Genomic DNA, 13606 nt, shown 5'->3' on the forward strand with positions numbered 1-13606 from the left:
GACCAGCATTCGCAACTGTGTGAAATCCACACCAAGTGAGTGATTTTAAGGTCAGTCGTCACCGTTATTCTTTTACTAAACCTAACCTATGCACACTCAGGTTAAGGACCTAAATCTCTGTTAAGTACAGTATGTCATTTGTGGGGTCCTTAACTGTCAAATGTTGCACAGTGTATGAGAATTCACGGGACGGTTGTGGATCAGATCAGATTTAAGGCATCAGATCTGGTTAAAAGCAACAAAGAAAACTTGGTGTTACACTTCAAGCAGCAGCATGCACACAGCTCAGGTCTTTTATAGGAATCATGAGCCCACAGATTGATTGACTTTTCTGTCCAAAACCTTTTATAGCCTTTGCAGCATTAACGAGACGAGCGCTGCTACACTATGTGAGGGCTATTAAACCAAATAACAACTACAAGGCATGAGCAAACACTGAACACTAATTCACACATGCAGTTTAAAACACAAGACATACTATATAGATTTGCATGTAATCGTTGCGATTCAAATTAATTTCTCAATCTCTTCTCATACACACACACACACACACACACCAATTTCAATCTTGTAATCTGTTTATTGCTTTAGTGGACAGTTTTTGTTTTGACTGTAAAACCCCATCTGACCGCAGAGAACTACAGTAGTTAATCAGTGGTATCACACAGACATGAATCAGGTCACAGAGGATATTTTATTCTGCTGAGGCAACATGGCAGATTTGTTAAAAGTGACATTTAAAGGTACGTTTCATTCTGTATCTGTAACTACATTTTGATTGATGTATATTATAACAGTACAATATCATATATTTAAGTGAATAGAAACAGAAAAAAGATTAGAAACATTAATTTTCATCAGTGTATTTAATTTACAGAAAACAGAACTTTGTCAGTGGATTTTTGTGTCTTTTGCCATTACATTACATTGTTACCGGCAGTGTGTCCATGCTGCAGGAGCAATCCGGCCATCCGTTGGTGTATATTAACACTGCGCCCCGGTTCTGACTACCTAAGTTATCAGCTGATGCTGTCCAGTGGTGTTTCATGCGCATGTGAAAGGTGCCCTTTGACTTTATGCATTTACACCAAAAACACTGACAAACACTAACCCTAACCCAACTATCAACGTTTTCTCCCAATTTCTGAAGCACTTTGCCAGTGCTGACATGTTTTTTTAAATGTATTTATTGTCAGACTTTTTTTAGAATCTTTTTGATGCGTTGTTGATTTTTTAAGTTGCTTTGTAGTGTATGCAGATAATGCCAATGCTGGAATAGTAACCTTCTATGCAGGATTATTAACCACTGAATCAGACCTTCACAGAAGGAACGTGCACGCTCTGCATTTGTGCAACAGCCAATAGGAACATCCTCCCCCTGACGTGACCTGTGATTGGCCAGAGTCTCCCATCACAAACTAGCTTTTCTAAAGCCTGAAAACAGCGCAAAGAGGAGGAGCACAAGTCTAGCTTTTTTTTTCTCAGTTCACTTAAATTACAGTATTATAAAAGCTTATCATGGGATCTTTGCCAGAAGACGCAAAAATAAAACTGCCAATCCCAGTTTTAAAGAATCGTGGTGTCATGAAAATGGACATTTCCTTTGCTTTATTTGCACTTGTTTATATATTAATTCATTTAATAGTAAATGCAGACAGATTTGAACAGTAGAGACTCTTTAATAATTAGTTTGATATCTAAAAGTGACATATGTACAATTTATTCCTTCACATGCCCTGGCAACATCATGTCTCTTTCTCTGGAACAGGGAATGCATGTAATGTCACTTAACTTTGTCATTAGACAGAGTGGACAAAACCTGAACAAGATGTTGCTCCTGTAAACACCATAACCTGAATATGATCATAAATGAATTATTGATGTCACTGCAGTCATTACGAAAAAAAAAAATTGGAACCCTTCATATGTAGAAACATGAACTAGTTGGATACAGATATATTCAGGTAACTGAAAATAATTTCTGCTTTCAACAAACTGTGAACTTTTTTTGTTTGCATTGTCTGCATTGTGAAACCTGGCCAGGTTGTGTACAGTATATCTGTGGCCCTGGGTGTGGTGTTAGCAGCAAGACAAAGCCTGCCTCTGTTCTCTGTGGATTATTATGCCTGCATGATTTAACAGGGGATCCCTTCATGACCAGATTGATACTGGAGCAAATGTCAGTAAATTGAAAACATAGAATCACATTATTTTGAACTTTCAAGTAATTGGGCTTAAAATTGTGCTTGTGGTCAGTCACATATCAGGATTATTTTACAGTAAGTGATGACATAGCAAGTCAAAATGATTGTATTTGTCAGTGGAGTCTGGTGACTTTGAGAAAAGCATATGGGGAATTGAAGCCGATAATGACTTCCCTGAGGGCTGTCTGATGGAAATATAATGTATTTCACTTTAAATTTCTTACACTTCTGATAGTGTGTGGATTAAACAAACAAGAGTTTGGAACACCAGGCTAGCTGTTTCCCCCTGCTTCCAGTCTTTATGCTAAGCTATGCTAACCACGTCCTGACTCCAGCTATGCACACACCTAATTTATATCAATCTTCTCATCTTACTCTCAGAAAGAAAGTGAATAACCCCATCTCCTGGAGGCTACAGTTACACTTAGGCACTGACAGTTACACATTTCCACAGGATTGTATGACCGCTTATTGTAACACACTCTGTGCAATAGCATTTTCTCTTTACTGTCCTTACAATGAATTCAGATGTGTCAGTGAATGCTACTTCAAATTTTACAGTCGTACAAATAAATAAAAGCAGTAGTCATTAGTGTTACAGCAGAGAAAACAATGAAACCAGCCCTATAATATGCACTTCAAAGTCATCACTTGGTGCAGTTGTGCTTTTGCAGACACTGACTTCACAATGTCCCAGTGTGTTTCTTTTTTCTTCATCTTCTCTTCTCTTCACCTTATCTGACGTCAAACAAACGTGCACGCTTATCGCAGCTACGCATTGTCTGAGTCCCTGTGTAAGCAGGTAAAATAATATCAGAAAAGAAAAACGTCTGCAGTAAAAAGTGACAAATCTGAGTATTTAGAAGTTGTTTGGTTTACATTAAAGTGCAGAAATGGTGCCATTTCTTGCTACCATCAGCTCCCTTTGTCTTGGATAAATAACCGCAGCAATGTTTGCATGTAGTGAAGACTATTAACTTTACTGAAACATGGCTACGTTTTTCATTATAAGTGGTGAGAGGATATGCCAAACAACAACAACAAGAACAACAATAAAATAGAAGATCAAACACTTATGTATGGCTGGCATTGTGATTCTAGCACAATAGCAAAAATAAAATAAAATAAATCCAGTTTTTAGAAAAAAGGGAGTAATTATTCCAATGATGGAAAAACCTCTGCAGTGAATATACTGTGGGCTTAAAGGTGTTGTAGGCCACCTTTATAAAAACTTTATCAGTGGGTGTCACTGGATCCAAACAGAAGCATGTAAGACAGGTGATCTGTAAAAAAAAGTATCTCTCTGCCCTCTTATTGTATCTAATGACCACATGTGAATGAAAACAAGCAACCCGACCTGATGAGTATCTAACGCCACTGTCCATCACTGCTCATGAACTGCAGTCAGACCGTCATAGGCACAATGTGCTCAGGTTTCAAAGTGTTAGTCGGCGGTGTCACAGGACTGGCATTGTTTTAGATAAGTCTATAAATTTCCTGCTCTTTGTTAGTGAAAGTCTCATGCGGCTTGGCACACTCAACCATGTTCATGAATACTGAAGTCACGGTGAGTGTACTGCTCTTTGCTTGCAGCAGCTGATGTGACAGCAGTTTGAAAGCCTCAGAGACTCACTGTTTGATTATTTTACACCATCTCTTCTCTCCGCTCCAGGCCTGCAGGCTGGATGTTGGCTTTGGGACTACGGGGCTGGCTCAATCCCAGTGCCTCGCCTCTTGCTTTCAGCAGTTGTTCTGGTCCCCAGTGGAGGCAGAGAGGGCAGGGACATGAGGCGGGGTGGTGCATGATGCCGGTGGAAGGGTAGAGGGCTGCTGTGGTCGGAGGCAGCGCCCCCGCTCTGTTGTGGTACTGGGAGAGGCGGAGAGCATCCAGGGTCCTCATGGGTGTGCTGTAGCGACTGTGAGCTGAGGATGCTGGTGAGGACAGAGCCAGGGGGTAGTGGTGGTGGTGGGGAGGGGAGGTGCGGGAGGTGGGGCGGGATGAAGGGGTATGGCAAGGTGGAGGAAGGGGAGGCACGGCCTAAGAGGAGTGCCCCCAGCGGGTCGACAAGAGGGTGAGGCCATGGTAAGGAGTGTCTCTGCCGTTTGTCCTTCATCCTCCTGTTCTGGAACCACACCTGGAGAGAGGGAGGGAAGGAAGGAAGGAGGAAAGAAGTGAGGAAAGATACAGGAAAAGACACAAAGCAAGGAGGGCAATAAAGAAGATTTAAACAAGAGCGGCGCCAGGATAAGGCGCAAGAAGACAGTGAAACAAGGAAATATTAAACATAAGAAAGCGAGACAAAGGTAAAGAGATGCAGGAGAAAAAGACAGAGGGAAGAAAAAAACACAAGATTAAAAGTGGTGTTACAGTAAGCCTCCTTCTTGGAGGGAAGGTACTGAAGCACATGAGCTCACACAGCCACTATGAATAAAGGACAGGACAATATCCTCAAATATTCGATGCACTAAAACTGATGTTCATTTTGTAAATTTTAGGTGGCAAACATACATTTTGTTTTGGACCCCTCCAAAGCAGTGCATTGCTTAGCTTCTCCAAACTGGAGACGTGCAGACAGACATCTACTGTGTGTAAATACACTGACTGTGGATACAACCCCACTTCAAAAGATCCAGTCTATCCCTGTAAAGTTTTGGAACTGAGTTGTCTGTCAGTGTGTCCATTCGTCCAGTCCTCAACTGTTTTACCAGCTCATAGAATCTCCACAGAAAGCTACGCTTCTAAAACGTCAGGTGGCAGCCTTTACAAGGCCTCGCCTCACATTCTTGCACTTTCATTAAAAAAAAGAAAAAAAAGACTCCAATGGCTGGAAGAAATTAAAAAAACAACTCAAAATTAGAAGAAAAAAAGGAAAGACTTATTGTTGCAGCTTTACTTGTATAAACTGTTTGGTAATTAAATTCTCAACAAAGCAACATATTATATAAACTATTTTTGTTTTCATGCAAAAATCTTAATATGTAAAATAACTAAAGGGCTTAAATAAATGTAGTGAAGCAAAAAATACAATACTACCCTCTGAGGTCCATTGGCATAAAAAGAAAAAAATAAAGTATAAGTACTTAAAATTCGTACTTAAGTACAGTACTTGAGTAAATGTACTTAGTGACATTCCACTACTGCATTTAGACGAATGTGTGACATAACTGTGACCTTGTTACATAACGTGTCCGGCCTTCAACCTCACACACTGCAGGGCAGCCTGACCGCAGTACCTTTATCGTTGTCTCCGGTAAGTTGAGAGCTGTGGCCAGCTCGCAGCGCCGGGGTCTGGACACGTAGCTCTCCTTGCCGTACTCCTGCTCAAGCCGGGACAGCTGCTCGCGCGTGAAAGCTGTCCGGTGCCGCCGACTTTGGTCCAGCAGGGCGCTGCGCGTGCACGGCTCCGTCCGCTCCTCTGCACCGGGACCGTGCACTACGGCGGCGGCCGCCACCGGCGTCTGTCTTCCCTCCGACACTGAAATGATGCAAAGAGAAGCACGAGTGTAAGTGAGCGCGCGTGTGGTCCTACCTGTAAACGTACCTTTGTTAATGCTGCCCAAATGTGTCAGAGCAGGAAAACCGACTACAAACGAGCTTTACAGGGGCGTAGGTTTCAACATTGAGGGGGGGATACATATGAAAAGGGGGATATGGAGGTCCACTGACAGAAACCTTTGAGCATCAAACACTTTTTTGATTTTCTACATTCTGGTCAATTTTTGTGCACATATTTGTACCTTTTCTGCTTTGATTTATGGTGCAAATGCATAAAATCCTTTGAAAGGATCCTGCAACATTAAGAAATTACCCCAAAATTTGCAAGAAATCCGTAAAAAGTAGCAAAAGATAAGCCTACCTGAAATTAGCCAAAAAAAAAAAAAAAAGAAAGAAAGAAAAAAGGAAAAAAAAGCAATAGAACAAAATCAGAGAATGACCTTGAAAAAAGGACTAAATTAAAATAAAATAAAAATGACAAATGTTAATAATAGTAATAGTTGTAACATTTCTCTGTGATCTGATTTTTAATTATACATGTAATTATAAATATAAATGTGTGTTGATATTCACATGTCATTTTTTGTCACTTTTTAATAACTTTTTCTCCTTTTTTCCAGTTTTGTGGGACAGTTTTTTGTAGTTTCTGATTGTCTATTTTCTGCGGTTTTGAAATAGATGTCATTTCAAAGGTTGTGAAGGATGACTGAATGCTGTGCAAGAAAACTGACATCCATCCAGGTTTTAAAGGGTTCATTTAGTCATAATAAAACTCTTCTGCTACTTTACTGCTTTTATTGTGTGTGGGGGCTTCTGTGTCCCCTCAAAATCTGCACCTATGTCACACAAACAAATTAAATGTGTAACACTGCAGTGTTCTATATCATAAATAAATTGTAAATGCAAGTTTGTTACAAAGTTGGTTAGGTAGAGGCCTAGAGATCACTTTTTTCTTAAACTACATGATGTATTTGGGGTCCTGGGACACCCTTGACCCTCTTTAACATAAATAGCATTTTTTTATCAACATGTTACTTCATAACTGTCCCGAATTTTATGAGAATTGCTTGTAAGTTGATTTTGATGACGTTGCAGTTACATGACAGGCTGCTTCTGATTTGGGTGTCAGAGACTCCAGCTGTAAAACATGAATAAATAGGACATATTTTCATAACACTCTATATCTTTTATTGGTGCTGACAGCACTTTGTACACAGTCGCCTCCTCCAAAATTCCAAATAAGTTTATTAAGGCTTTGTAACTGTTCATAAGAGCTTTTACAAGGAGTTCAATCGCTCTAGACCTCAACATGGATAACATCAGCTGGTGGGATAACACACTGTAGCCTACATTTCCTTCCCTGTAATGGCTTTTGGGTAAATTAAGGGGGATCATCACCAAAATTGAGAATTCCAGTATATTATTTCCAAAGCCTGGGAAGTTAGGAGATCTGTGAGTTCTGTTTTGTTAACGTGTTTAAGATAAGACAAATATGACTGACTAGTTTGCAACAAGCAGAATAAAGCATGGTTAACTTGGTTTACCGAATTTGTTAAAAAGTTATTAAAGGTTGATTTAAATCAAACTTGTCATGTTTAAGTTGCATCAACTTTACAAATTCAAGAAAATATTACTAAATTTAAGGTAAATTTAACAATTAGATAATTAGATAAGTTGACATATAGGCTAGAATAATAGTTCAAGGTAGCTGGTTTCCTATTTTCAAAAGTAAAATCAACTTGTCAGATTTTACAGTGTGACAAATAAAATGAAGAAATTGGCTTATAGGTGTCAGTGGTGAACAAAGTTTGATTTAAAGCAACTTTGCGTGCGTTATGATGATGCGTAATGTACTTACGCATCAGGCTGTGTTAAAAATGAAGAAATCCCTCGTGTATGCTTCGTTTTTCCTCGTTGGTTGAATCTCCTGTAGGCTGCTCGGCTCCTTCAGACAGGCCGGTGATCTGTCTGCCGTCTGACAAAAACTTCTCTCCCTGAAACTCTCCCACACACAGGTCTGTTCAGACAAACACGGAGAAGATGAGGTGTTGTGTCCCATCACACCCCCTCATCCTCCTCCCTGTTCTCCTCCTCCTTCTCTGTTCCCCGGGGCTGCTCTCCTCTTCTCCTCTGCCCCTATCACAGGCGCTCCAGACGGGCCGTGGTGTGCGTGTCGGCCCGGCGCGGCGCCGCGGCCCGGAGAGGTGTTAAAGGTGTTTAGGGATAAAGCCTTTGGTCTCCGTCTCGGCCTTTGTACTTTTGTTATGGAGAATTAAAGACGCACAGGCAGAGACAGCAACCAGACTCTCATTGTTCTCCGCCGTTTGATGTTCAAGGATTTGGAAGTAAATCATTACAGGCCTAATGGCTCCAAATTGGCCGAGGTGGAGCACAGTGGAGAGGAATTATTAATTCAAATGATATTATGGCTTTCGAGAATATAGCCGAATGATTTTTTATTCTTATACTCCTAAATTTTTCGTTCCATTTTAATATATATATATATATATATATATATATATATATATATATATATATATATATATATATATATATATATATTTTTTAATTTTCATTCTTATGTAGGCTATAATTAAGCTTTAAATTTGTCTGGACATAATTTAACTACATCAGATGTTTTATTTTGAGAGAGCCAGGGGGCTTTTTATCTTAAAAACATTAGTATAAAACATGCAACCGAATTTTTCACCAGCAGATCTGAAAAAAAATCTTTGTTTTGACCAGGCGTTGAAATAATAAGCAGTCGTGACAATAAGGGGCAGATTAATAGAGCTTTATGTATCATAATAGCAGTGCGGCGTCAATCAAAACGCGATCCTTTAAGTGTACAGCCTCTCCTCCAGAGCAGAGGCTGACCCTTGAACCTGTGTTTTGGAGTTTATTATGGCTATAATCTGCGTTGATTGTTAATCCAGCGGCCAGATGATGATAAAGAGGACAGGCGGAGGACAGAGACAGACAGACGCCAGGTAGGGTGGAGTCACTGTTACATGCAGGAAATTTATCATTATAAAACACACTCAGGTACGAAAGAAGAATCACATTCATAGTCACTGACATTCCTTCCTCTGGAGCACAGCCCCCCACTTCGCTCTTCTTTATATATATATTTAAAAAAAAAGTTACATTAACTTATAAAAAGTGTCACTCCTTCCCTTTGACAGAACTAAGCACATTCGAGGGTGACAAAGTATGACATAAATATGATGTAAGTACATATGAAAATGCTAAAATAAATATGAAATAATCAAAGATCATTATTACACCAAATGGCATGTTTTAAATGAGCTGTGCATGAACAAATATAAATATATTCCTTTTGTTTGTCAAAATGTACAATATTGGATTTTTTGCAGATGTCCGATATGCAGATATTGCCTATAAAAACTAATTTGGCCGATTATCAATACCGATAGCGATATATCGACTTTATCCCACATAATTTTAATGATCATGAGGTCTATTCTGCGGTGAAATTAACATCATATTATACATACCCTTATAGTGATGGCCCATCAGCAGATGGAGACATGAAATACAATTTTTTTCAGTTTGTTTGTTCAGGGGGTGTTTCGTACCTCAGGTGAAGCTATTGCCGTCAAACACTGTACAGTCCCTCTATTTCCATACTTTCAACTGTATTAAAAAATGGGTGGAAAAAATTTGGGAGACAGACCCCTACTGGCACAACGTTGGCTCTATGCATGAACCTGAAGTTATTCAACGGGTAGACCTCTTATGAACAAACTTTAATAAAACTCCAATAACAAAATAGTTTGGGATTTGGTAGGAGTTTTGGGTGTTATAAATCCTGTCAACACCAATCAAAGATAAAGAGCAGATGAAAATCCAATGAATTTACTCATGTTTAACAGCTGAGGAAATAATGAAAGCCTGCTGTTCATGTCTTAAAGGGTACTTCAGTAATTAATTATTGTACTTCCAATGTTGAGGAAAAACAAGAGACAGATTAACAAGACTGCCGGTATACAGCCATGATATCTGCTTTGTCACGCTCTACTTGAGATAAATGCTCAAATCAGTATGCTTACATGCTTACAATAATAATGGTAGCATGTCCGAGTCTGGCGGGAATTCTTTTTTTGTTCATTGTGCTGTTGTGTTTGTGTTTTTGCAAACAACGATACATTACGTACATTATTATATAGCAGACACACTGAAGCTTTACATTTCTTTATGTTTCAACAATGCTGTGGTTAACACACTGTTAGGTTTAGGCACAAAAATCACTTGAGTATCATTAGAAAAAGAATATGTTTTGGCTTAAAATACCTGCTTTTGAGGGCACAATCCTTCCTGGAAATGCTTATTTTGGTGGCACTATCCTCGCTGGAAAAACAGTGGCAAACAACCAGTTTTGCTGTTTGTGGCAGTTTTTTTAAAACAAGGAGAAACCCACTAAAAATAGGTGGTAGACTCATTTCCCATTGCCAGTAGACCAGAGTTGTGTACACAGCTATACAGCAGACGAATATACCTTTCTCTGCGTGTTCTTTTTCTTTTTCACTAGTATGTCACCTTTGATGTCATGGAAGAGCTGGTAAACAGGTTAATAAACTGTAGAAAGCAGCATGGAGGTCTGTGAAAATGTTTCGGTGGTTGCTTCTTTTTTTCTCTCTCTTACTTACCCATTCTCTCCTTCAAACTCAGTTCTGACTAATTGGGAATGATGTTTGAGCACTGCTTGGGTGGTGACGGACGGTATTTTGTGGCAACCTGTTATTACATTACACCCGCAAAGAGGATAAAATTAGTATGTCCACTTTGGTGTTGTATTTCTGTTACTGCTGATGGAAGCCCATCGGAGCAGGTGTCGATAAATATCTGTGACTACCACAGAGTCATTTGACCCAGGAGTGAATGCATATTGTAACCCCTCCCATTAAATAAAAAAGCCAGATGTTAGCAGGTGTTAGTGGGTTTTTTGTGCTGTGGGAAAGGGCTTAATAGTGGTCTACAGCTTGGCAAGCATCTCGCCTAGGTGACACGCCATCCACCATCCCTTCCACCTCCTGATGACAGCATAAGCTCATGTATTACATCCCTTTAGACAAGCTGATATAAAACATAACATATCAGTGGTTTGCAGAAACATACAATACCAACTTTTTCTTCGAGTATGCATGCAGCCAAACTTTGCTCAAACCCACCGTAAAGTATTTCATATTCTAATAGAGATCAATGCTTCCAGAGATGCCAATTATGGCAAGCTGAATTTCCAGGTGATACCTATAAAATAAGATTCAAGACATCTGGAATATTTGCATCTGATGAAGTGCTGCGGCCACTTGGGTTTCACTCAAGTCATATAGCTTCAATGAATAAGTGAGTAACTGATACATAACATATTTGATACTGACAGTGTGAAAAAAGACTTTAACAACCTCAAAGCTACTTAAGAGGAAATAAAAGAAAAGCTGCCAGCTGGTAAAATCATGCAGGGGTCAACCTCTTGTTCTTCAGCAGCAGTTCATAGTGTCAGGGGTTAATCTTGTCAGCCACTGATTCGCTAAATCCCCACTTACAGTAGCTCGCTTTCTGTCCCTCTGATTCCCCGTCTTTAAGGTAAACATCGGAACAACATGAAAATAGCTTTCATGTGTTTTCAATATTGGTAGTTAAGGAAATGCTGTGACATTTGTTTGAGGTCGCGGGAATAAAGGTTGGGAGGCTGTCACTTAGATTGATGAAGTGTCCTGTTCTTTGTGAGACATCAAACACTCATACCCTGCCTTCTTCACCATATCCATATTTGAGGAACATTGCACATGCTGCATTGCTTCTCTATGCAACATGTGTTAAACACATGTAACTGCACATGTTGCTATAATGTTTTGAGAACTTGAGGAAAATATGTGTGTTGTCCCCATGTTCACCCACATCCTGAAAGTGTTAGAAAGTGAAACAACCTAGCACTGTTTGTGCAACACATGCAAATGTCTTCATCTAAAATTACTCAAGTATTTTTAATGTGGTGTTGGCCCATAACAGCAATGCCTGGTGGCTGGCATCCTTCAGTGGCATTGATAATTTAAAGCCTCATTGGATCCTTTATTTTTTCAAGGCCTGTATAGAGTTTGTCTCCTATTTTTGGAGATGCACCAGCTGACCTAATTGTATACATCATGTTAATATCTTGTCCACACATCAGAACTGATTTATACATGTTGGGGGAGGATGTTATTAATTAACTTTTCATTCAAGTTTCTGGTTTCCAGCAGTCTTTATGCTGACAGGAATATTGATGTAAAACACTGATGAAGCACGTAAAGGTAAAGTGTGTAGAGTTGATTGCTGAGTCTCTAGTCCTGGTCATCAAACACCTATGACCTTGGCCTGGGTCTTGGGTTTAAGAGTGAACCAACAATCAAAAGCATCGGTATTTGATGACCTGGGAATAGACTTAACATTTGCCTACCATTTTCCAGAATTACAAACTGAAGTGTCAAGCTATATACACCTAAGACATTTGCTCAGGGATGAACCACAAGAGGTCCTGGTAAGGTACATTTCATCATAAGTGGTTTTAGGCATTTCAACAAATGACCAATGCCTGACCGAAATATGTTTCTGCCCCAGGTGAACTGGCACAACTGGTTTTAAAATGGTGTGAAGTATTTTTGGGGCAGTTGGAGACAACATTGCATCTCATTGACTTTGATCATTCAGATTTCATCCAGATCAGATCCCAAGCAGCTGTTTTGTTTCAGCAGCCATAAGCTAACACCTCACAGCAAAAATCTCTAGAAGTCATGACGGTCTGCAATTAACTGACAACAGTGGCAAGTACTTTGTTGCAAATGTAGAACAGCAGATCACTCCCAGCAATTGGGGTTTGTATAAGAAACACATGCCATGCAGAAGAAGGAAGAACTTCTCATACAGACATCATTGATTACATATTTGTCTCAAATGAACAAATAGCTTTATTTGTGACTGTGCATACCGATGAGATTTTCTTTTAGGCTTTGATTCCGGCCTCAGCATCAGGACTTTTTAGAGAGGTAATGCTTTCCATTGTTTGCGGTCTCACTCTGCCAAACCCTGTTATCCCAAAGGATTGGCAGTTTTGATCAAATGATCAAAGTATTCTGTTGTATCTGTAAAACACATGGCTGTTGAATCTGCTTTATCACCACACTGTGGTATTTTACCCTCCATACTCGTGCTGAGTCTGCCCTGCAGTCATCACCCTTACAGAGAAACCCTGATTTTCTTCATGATTTTGCTATTGCAATTTTACCTTGGAAGAGTGTGTACTTTCTATCAACCTGCTTTGTCTGCTTTTCCTAAATAATTGATTACTTGTTGTATACATAGACTGTATAAATAATCAAGACATTCTAATCCAGACTCGTCCCATGGTGCTGCTCTGTCAGACACCTTCTTAAGACGTTTTAGGTAACCTTCTGCATCAGCTGTTCATGCTCCTGAATATTGAAACCGTTGTTACCCACAGCATAATTACACCTGTATTCCAGGTGGATGCAGAAGGTGGCTTTTGACATTATGCTCATATGCCGAAAGCACTGACAGAGCATATATGACGAGTTCAGAGTGAGAATAGGCTGAATTTATTGACAAAACTACTGTGCCGTCACCCATTGGTTTTTGGATTACTATTTCCCTTCTCTCTTTCTTTTTTTCCTAGTTTCTTCATCTTGTCCCACATTTCTTCCCTTCCCAAAGTCAAGCTTTCATCAACGGAGTCTTTTCATTTTTATTTGTCTCAGTCATGGATGTATAAAGAGAACTGGATAGAGGGTTCAGATCTTCTGCATCATTTATTTATCAATAATTGTGACCCTGTGCAAGGCTGTGGCAGCCAAATTTGTTGTCATTACAAATTTTGGTCAAAGCACTA

At 39.6% G+C, this 13606-nt stretch overlaps 1 protein-coding gene across 1 annotated transcript; it reads right to left on the bottom strand.

Annotated features, from left to right (window-relative positions):
* Positions 1-3648: 3648 nt before the first annotated feature.
* On the bottom strand, positions 3649-13250 carry eve1 (even-skipped-like1). Its single transcript, XM_088069047.1, is given in 5 exon segments — positions 3649-4170; positions 4172-4339; positions 5439-5656; positions 5659-5680; positions 13149-13250. Coding segments are annotated over 5 exon segments (831 nt in total). The 3' UTR covers positions 3649-3849.
* Positions 13251-13606: the final 356 nt, after the last annotated feature.

The sequence above is a fragment of the Plectropomus leopardus genome, chromosome 18, assembly GCF_026936395.1.
Source record: "Plectropomus leopardus strain MGB_pleo_1.0 chromosome 18, ASM2693639v1, whole genome shotgun sequence".
Classification (NCBI taxonomy): domain Eukaryota; kingdom Metazoa; phylum Chordata; class Actinopteri; order Perciformes; family Serranidae; genus Plectropomus; species Plectropomus leopardus.